This window comes from Podarcis cretensis (genome assembly GCF_951804945.1).
Source record: "Podarcis cretensis genome assembly, chromosome: Z".
Classification (NCBI taxonomy): domain Eukaryota; kingdom Metazoa; phylum Chordata; class Lepidosauria; order Squamata; family Lacertidae; genus Podarcis; species Podarcis cretensis.
In genome coordinates this window covers 40,306,624-40,315,325 of record NC_137184.1, presented here as the reverse complement: position 1 = coordinate 40,315,325, position 8,702 = coordinate 40,306,624, and the positions used below count along the sequence as shown (strand labels likewise).

The 8,702-nt window shown below is 44.2% G+C and overlaps 1 protein-coding gene across 1 annotated transcript; it reads left to right on the top strand.

Annotated features, from left to right (window-relative positions):
- The first annotated feature begins 742 nt into the window (after window positions 1–742).
- On the top strand, window positions 743–8,108 carry PGRMC1 (progesterone receptor membrane component 1). Its single transcript, XM_079963020.1, has 3 exons — window positions 743–1,232; window positions 5,562–5,717; window positions 6,401–8,108. The coding sequence occupies exons 1-3, from the start codon at window positions 899–901 to the stop codon at window positions 6,580–6,582; spliced, it is 672 nt and encodes a 223-aa protein (XP_079819146.1). The 5' UTR covers window positions 743–898; the 3' UTR covers window positions 6,583–8,108.
- Window positions 8,109–8,702: the final 594 nt, after the last annotated feature.

The following is an 8,702-nucleotide window of genomic DNA, read 5'->3' as shown; positions in this document are numbered from 1 at the left end:
TTTTCCTACTCATGTTGAAATACTGCCTCTCAATGAGGCCAAACTTCGATTTACAAAATGTTTAGGGGTATGCATACCCCCCAATGTCCCGCCAGAAAAAAGCACTGGTTATCAGTATACTGTATAATGGAATGAGCACTTCACACTTTGCAAAACATGGGATGCCATATCAGGAATGCAATTGTTGATATAAAAATTAAGTAAGAATGGTGACAATATATATCCTTGCTTTAATCCGCTTTTAATAGGAATTGCCTGTGAAAGGGCATATTGTAATTGTAATCCTATGCCTTATGCATAGGAGCCAGCTTCTAGGAGCACAGGTGTATTTGGCCTCCCAATTAAATATTTGAGTACCCCAGGCTCCGACAAAGTTAAAGGGCACTGCCATTCAATGGAGTGCGTGCACTGCGTCATGTGATCAATTACGCGGGGGGGGGGGTGTATGTGTGTGCAAATATTCAATTCAAGTCGGCACTCCTGACTTGATGTAATTGTTGGATAAGCCAGAGAAGTCTTTTTTGTCACTGTTTGATCGAGGCAATTTGTTCTACAACCGGCCTGAGTTGCATAGGGATCGGGTCCCTCTCTCCTCTCCCGCCCACCTGCGAACACTTTTCCGAAGCGCGGCGGCGCTTCAGTCTCCACCCTGTCTCCGGCTGCGCGCCTCCCACCTCTCCGTACATTGGATCCCAGCTCATCCTGCGCCCGCCCCGGCTCCACCTCCTCTTCCTCTTTATATTCGCTCGCCTGGCCTGTTCCGAGTCCTGTTCCTTTGGATTCTTGCCTTGGATCTTTCTAAGCCAGGAGCTACCCCAGGAGCTAACCGAGAGACCACCGAGAGACCACCGTCTACAGATCCCGGATACCCACGGCGAGCGCAAAAGTACCAGCCAGGATGACTCAAGACGAGGCGGCGGCGGCGGCGGCGGGCAACGAGAACGTAGAGGCCGATGACCCGGGTCTGCTTATGGCGATCCTGAGCTCCCCGCTCAACCTGATGCTGCTGGGCCTTTGCTGCTACCTGCTCTACAAGATAATCCGGGGGGATCGGTCCCAGCCCATCCAGAAAAGAGACGACGAAGACGGGCCGCCCCTGCCGAAGCTCAAGCGCCGCGACTTTACTCTGGAAGAGCTGCGCCCCTTCGACGGCGTCCAGAACGAGCGTATCCTCATGGCCATTAACGGGAAGGTCTTCGACGTGTCCCGCGCCAGGAAGTTTTACGGGCCGGGTATGAGATTTTTGTTGCGCCCTTTCCGTCCCTAGTTACAGCGGGGGGGGGGGGACGGGGGAGCGGGGCAGGCAGGCAGAAGTTCGTTGGGGGGGGGGGGAGAGGAGGGTGGTGGCGTGGTAGTTGCGAATTGTGCAATCTTGCATGGCACGCTCCGGGTCAGTCTGCCTGTTGAGTCAGTTTGCTTTATCTCCCGGCAAGGCCACTTTGGGCTAGCGTTGGAAATTGATTCAGTAGAGTCTTTCCAAACAAGCCAGTATTTCTTATATTGTAAGAGAGCAATTAGTCGCTTGCCGGAAAAGCCACTTAAACTGGCAAGTGTTGCCTGTACGTGTTTGCTGAGAGGTCTACTCTAGAGGTTAGCCCCCTGGCGGGGCTTTTGCTCGCGGGGAAGTGTGTCTCGCTTTGCAGTCGAATTCGGGTTTTTTAAAAAATATATATGTAGCTGGGATGATATTTTCGAAGCAGAATGCTGTTGGGTCTAGGTTGAGGTTTGCGAGGCTTGAACCTGCTTGTGTTTGCTCGGAAGAAAGTTCCACAGATTTCAGTGTCGCTTACTCAAGAGGGAATTGGGTAATAGCCAAGCTAAAGGGCTGCCATAGGCCATGTCTAGACTTACTGTGCAGTTAATATTTGCTCTCGAGTAGGCTTTCGTTGGATCGGGGTATTTGCCTCCGTGCTGATCAGCACTTTATATCAATCTGGAATAACTAGTACAATGGCAGCATTTGTTCATTTCCACCCTCCCAAAAATGTATAGTTTAAATCCAGGCTTCTGCTACAGGTTTGCATTTGAAGAATTTATTTTCTCTTTTCACCATCTTAATTCTGAGTTAGGTGTTGTGGTTTGGTGTCAGTGCCTAAAATCCTGACCCATTTGCTAAGTAAAAAACTGCTGCACCTGTAAATAGTGATTAAAATTGGGTAATCTCATGCTTTGATGGCACCTCTAATGATTTGTGGGTCAGCTGTTTCGTTGGGGCTCTGTAATGTGTTGCGCCATCTACTTTCTCACTGTGTGTAAATATGAATTAAATAGTTGACCATTTTCCAATTGATCAGCCATCCTGATTGAAACTGTGAGAGAGGGATTTAAACTGTTGTGACAGGAGTGGAGAAAATATTTATGTACTGTTATTACATTGTCATCAATTTACATGGCACTTTAGAGCAGTTTCCCAAACCTGCGTCTCCAGTTTTTGGACTACAGTCCCCATCATTCCTGACCACGGGTCTTGGTAGCTAGGGATGGTGAGAGCTGGAGACCCTAAACAGTTGGAGACCCAAGTTTGGGAAACATTGCTTTACAATAGGGGCAAGGAACGTGGAGGCCAAATGCCTCTCTGTAAGCTATTCTTTGTTCCATCCCCTCATTTGAGTGCTTTTGTTGGTTGGAGAGCATTATTCAACTGTGATACTGTCTGCCCACCTAGGCCAGTACAATCTAGTCTTGACCTGCAGCGGGCTTTCTGTGCAAAAAGCATGGGTGGGGGGCCTGGGAGAGGGAAGGTGTGCACACCTGACTTGCGGTAGGGAGCAGTTGTGAAGCTCTGCCCCAGTTGTGATGGGAAATAGAAGCTGAGAGATGATTGTGAAGTGGGTGGTGTTCAGTTGCTTCTTTGTTTCATTTTAAATTAGCAGCCAAAGCCCTTTAGGACTCCAGAGATTTGTTTGCCATGGTCCCCACATTAAAGTTGTGCCTGAAGCTTAGAACTGGTGTGCTGTTTCACAAGACCAAGTTTTGTGTGACTCTGCAAAACAGGTTTCCAGGGCAGTGGAAAGAGAAACACAGAATGTGAGAGGCAGGTAGAAATTTGAAGGAAATCATGTTGAGTACACATATGAAAGGTTAGCATCTGGATTGGTGTTGGTTACAAGAGGTGGGCAGAAGATAGATCAGGCTGTATTAATATCTCTGGGTGATTGCAGATTGGTATGGAATATCTGCAATTCCATCCAAAGATGTTAATACAGCCTGATCTACCTTCTGCCCACCTGTTGTTGTAGACTGCAACTAAGCTGCAGAAATGGGGGGGGGGGCTTATTGGTAAGGAGCAGGCGTTTATTGTGAAAGTATTGTGCGCTCAATTCAGTTCCGGTGCTGGAAACAAATTCCTAGGCTTGGAATGCACTAGGGAGGCACCTGGTTCAAGGCGCCACCTTTTTTCATTAATGCTATGTGTGTTGTGTGCCTAGCTCTTCACTGGTAGATCCAACAAGACTAAAGTCTTCCTCATCTTTAGATTAAAAGGCTCAGGTACTGGGAACACTGGGAAGAGGTACACTGAAACAGCCTTTCAGATGTAAGGAGAGACTCTGCCCAGTTCCCTTCCCCCTTGTTTCCCTGCCTAACCAGCCAGTCTTGTTCTGTAGAGGGGATTATACCCCAGGCACTGAAAGAGGGAGGGAGGTGACCACTCTGGCCTATTGTCTTTCTAGCCCCTCTCAAGGTGAGCTTTGCTTGGCATGCAATCCCTGTGGTTGCACAAGACCCAGAAGCTTCTCCCCAAACTTTCTCCATTCTCTCTCAACCCAGATGTTGGGCAAGCCGAAAGGCCAGAGTGTGCAGTCGCAGGATCTATACAGAGCCCTTTGTATAGCTAGCTAAACATATACCATGGCTCTTCCACAACTTTTGTTTTTTATTCAACTGTGGAAGATAGATGGATGATTATGATTAATTGTGGCCCGCTCTTTCTGCAAGAGCCTGGGGCCTAACTAGACTTTTGCAGGCAAATGAATGTTAACAAAATGGCAACAAACTTTTGTTGTTGTTGCATGGAAGTAAGAAAGGATTTTATTTCCAAAATAAAAGTTCCAATACAAGCAGCAGGGGTGGGGAGCTGAAGCACCCTCTTAACCTCATCCATACCTCTCCCCCAATCACTTCACCACAAATTGTCCCCCTCCTATTGCTGATTTACAGTGAGGTAGCCATGGGTGTTTTCTCAGAGCTGCATACTTTGGAGTTCCTCCTATTTAATCCTCTCAACAAGCCTGCAAGGTAGGTTAGACTGAGAGCAACTGCCAGAATGTCCACCATAACTGATAGGAGATCTGAAGTCTCCAGTGAACTCAGATGCAACATGCTACTGAAGCTTGGAATGGCTTCAAAGTAATCTCCACTCGTACCTTTTTGCTCCTGGTCAGCAAGCACTTTAATCTTTCGTCTGCCAAAACTTTCTATGTCCCTAAATGTTGTTTGGCAAATATTGTTTGGCACCAGTTTCATATGGCCTACTTTTTGCATAGTTTCTTTCTGCTACTCCTTGTTCCTTATTCACAATGTGCTGCCTGTTGTCTGTTGTTGTTGTTTACTTCTCTTTCGCACCCCCCAACCCCATTCCCTCCCCAAGCATAGATCATACTCTTCTTGAAAGTGTCTCAGTAATTACTACCAGGCAGCTTCAGAGCCTGGAATTTATAATCCAATCTTAACGTATGTTTCTAGACCTCATGATGAAAGTGAATCTATGTTGATGAAAGTGATGAAAGTTTCTAGACCTCATGATGAAAGTGAATCTATGTTGGGGAATTGAGGGGGATTTCCCAATTTTTTTTTTAAACCCACAGATTGATTGTACAGAAATTTTAAAATAAAATTATGGTGTTCCAGCAACAGTTCAGAGAAATCAGGGAGTGATGAACTAGGAAAGTTACTGATTTACACTTTTATTGTCTAAAGTCCATAGAGAAGCCTGCCAGAATTGCATATACAGTGGGTGGGGGTGACCTTGCCCATTATGCCTGTGCTAACTCAAGACTTCCCATAGGAAGACAGATGGGGAGTTGCATTTAATTCTAAGTTTTGGTGCAGACCAGGAATATGGAACCACTGGCCTCCCACAGGTCCCTGACCAGCCATTCTGGCTGGAAGGAGTACTGTTTCTACATATTAGCAACACACACACATATATATATTGGCCTATCCTGACCTCTTTTTCTTAATGGCGAGTGCTCCTGCTCAGAAAAAAAAGCATTTTGGTTCCAGAAATGCATTCTGGCTGTGCAGATAAAATACAGCTGATAGAATTATACAGGGTGTGTTGCTAATGTGTAGAAACAGTTCAGATCCAATGATCCCCAGATGGAGGTGTCTGGTGCCATCCGGGCACCCAGGAGGCTTCACTTAGTCACAAGTGGTCAAAAGCCAGGTTTCTGGGTAATTATGAACACCTGTTTTAAGTACTCATGTCAGAAGCTTAGAGGCCAAATGGGAGGGGATGTGAGTGCAGGCATTTGGCATGTCATGTGTACTTGACCTTGTTATCAACCCCTTATGGTCAGGCAGGTATCAGCATTCTAATATCTCACTCTTTTTCTCTGAAGATGGTCCTTATGGGATTTTTGGTGGAAGGGATGCATCCAGAGGCCTTGCCACCTTCTGCCTGGATAGAGAGATTCTGAAAGAGGGACATGATGATCTTTCTGATCTTGATGCCACCCAGAGAGAGACCCTGAGCGACTGGGAACAACAGTTCGAATGTAAGTATTTCAAATGTTGTTGCCCCAAAACTTTTAATCTTTTACACCCTCCCACGATATCATATTGGTCAATAACTGATTATGGATTGGAGATTGAACCCATCTCACTTTTTTCCTAAACGAGTTGGCCATTGTTTTCCAGATGAATTTGTTTTACATTAGCATTAACTAAAAACAGTGCTATTAGTACGATTCCATACATAGCACGATTCCAAGCATCTTTACTAAGAAGCAAATCCCTGAAGACAGGTTTGAGGAACCGTTGGCCTTCTGGATGAAGTTGGGACTACAGCGCTCATTCCCGACCCTTGGTTCTGCTGGCTGAGGCTAACTGGAGTTTGTGAGTCCTACATCATCCAGAATGCCACAGGTTGAAGTTGAATGGAATTGGCTCTTTGGGAAGTGCAGTTAGGATTGCTGCTGCAAGACAGAGGAGCTATTTTAATGCAAACCCATGGAAATTTTCTGCAGGTATTTGCATAAAAACTTGTCATCTTCTTGGCACACACAATCCAAATTTTCCTGTTGCAGAATCTAAACAGAACGGGTTTCTGTTGACTTCACTATTGGTATCAAGGATGTTCTAACCTTACATTTAAAGCGTCACCACAACTGCCTCCCCAAAAAGTGTTGGTACCCAAAGTGGATGTTTACTAAAGTATTTTTCTTTGGTCTTCATTCAGTTAAATACCATTATGTGGGCAAGCTGCTGAAGGATGGGGAAGAGCACACTGTATATTCAGATGATGAAGAAGGAAAACCCCAAGAAGGAGGAAAACCCCAAGAAGGAGGAAAACCCCAAGAAGAAGAGAAAGCCCAAGAAGAAGAGAAACCTAAGGATGCTCAGGCTCGGAAGGATGATTAGTGGAGAACGATCTTGAAATTGTTATGGGTTTGTTTTTTTAAAAATCTTGCATTCCGATTTTCTCTCAGTCTAAACACCAGTTCTGGTTTTAGAAATAGTATGTGAATTATCTTTAATTAAATACATTTAAATCTACATTCCTACATAACCTTGCCAAGTCAGCACTAAACTTCTTAAAGATAATGTGATACAAATCTGGCAGTGGGGTTACAACAGAACCCAGTTCTTTGGTAAATAAAGGGGGCAGCCACCCAAGTCTTGATGCTGTGCAGTTTCCATAAATTTAATGGTGCTTCCCAAAAGGCCTCCAGCTTGGTAGATAGCAGGTATTTGTTAAGGTATTTGTTAAGGTAGAGTTTTTCTCCCTTTCCTGTATTCATGGTGAATCGAAGGGGATCAAAAAGCTTTCCATTCCTTTACAGCAGCAATGTTGTTATTTTTTTAAAAAAATCTGACCTCTGTTTATTAACTACAGCTCCACCATAACCCATATTCGGGCACATATTCTCGATTTATGTCTACTGCAAGTTGCTTCTGTATGGTTTACTCAGAATCTTGATTACTGTTAATATTTGGGAGTAGGGGCTATTATATGGTTCCTTAGTGATGTATTGCTCCAAATATGGGGTATATATAAACATCTGCCTTTGCTGGGTCAACCCAATGGCGAAAGCCCCTGCATCAGAATTCATTAGAACGGTCTGGGAGCAAGCAGGATCCATGAACACTGGACCTGGAAAAAACCCACCAATGCAGCCTCAAACAAATGGGAAAACAACAGCTTCAAAACCTGCAGAAAGACTTGTTTAGGTCTGAGGAATATCTTCCTTGATGTTAGTGTATGTTGTGGAGCCTAGATTAGATAGCCATAGTTCATGTATGGCTTAAAATTTGATTTTGTGAAGCCTGAACTGCATCCTTAGCTGAGAGGTTCTTTGGAAGCTCACCAGCATACACTGATTACAGTGCTTAAGGATTAGACAACCATTACTTCAAAGATGCTTGGCTCACCATTACTGTACAGCTGCAAGGTGCTCTCAGCTTCTGTGCCCTGTATGAGCTGAACCACAGAACCCTTGCAAAGTGCAGAAGACAAAAATGAAATTAGGATTGGCCTTACTATGGGTAAATAGCTTGAAACAACAAGCACACAGACCCATTTAGATAACCCCAACAGTGGGAATGATTGGATTAAGGTTATTGTACCAATGTGTTTTATTTTTTACATGACTTAGTTTCTTTCCTGCATTCTTTATACAAAGCAATAAGTGGTGTCTCTTTGAATTTCCAGTATGATAAAGAACAAAAGTTCAGCTGCTGCTGGATATTCTCAGTTTCTAATGCAAGATTTTGTTAGATTTTTTTGTCACTTGTTGGGTGAAGTATATCATGACCTACCCCTGGAAGGTTAACTGATAGTACACTAAATGATGTTTAATTGTACTGCTGTGTCTCTTGGGGGGGTGTTTCCAACTCAAGACACATGCATTTGTTTTCTCAATGGCAAAATAAAATCTTCCTTAAAAGTTGGCGCCTCATTGTCTGATTGAAAACTAACCAGCAGTAATTAGCACTCCTGTGTCACAGGAAATGGAAGTGTTTATAATGGAATCTCTCACTTGTGTGCCTTCCAATGCTCCTCATGAAATAAGCAGTGGGTTTCTAATCAGATATTTATTTCAGTCTTCACACATTCAGTAGAGCAAGGCTGAAGCTACTTCACAGCTTTTCAACACAATATAAGAAATTGGGTAAGAACAGCCCTGTGGAAGGGCAAGAAACATAACTTTCTATAACACATACAACACAAGCCCTCTCTCCAATGTACTGGTTGTTCACACAACTAAGGTGTTCTTATTCTATTGACAAGAGTCAACTGAAGCCACTAAGCAAAAGATTTTGGGCACCATTGAGTGTCAAAGCATCATCTAAGGAAATATTTTTGAGGCCTAACCCCTGCTATCAACACAGATTTAGGCTGGCCCAGGGCAGCAACCAGATCAGTGATAAAATGGTTAATAACATACTTGCATACACTCATGGCTAATACTTTTAAGTACAGTGGTACCTTGGGTTAAGAACTTAATTCATTCTGGAGGTCCGTTCTTAACCTGAAACTG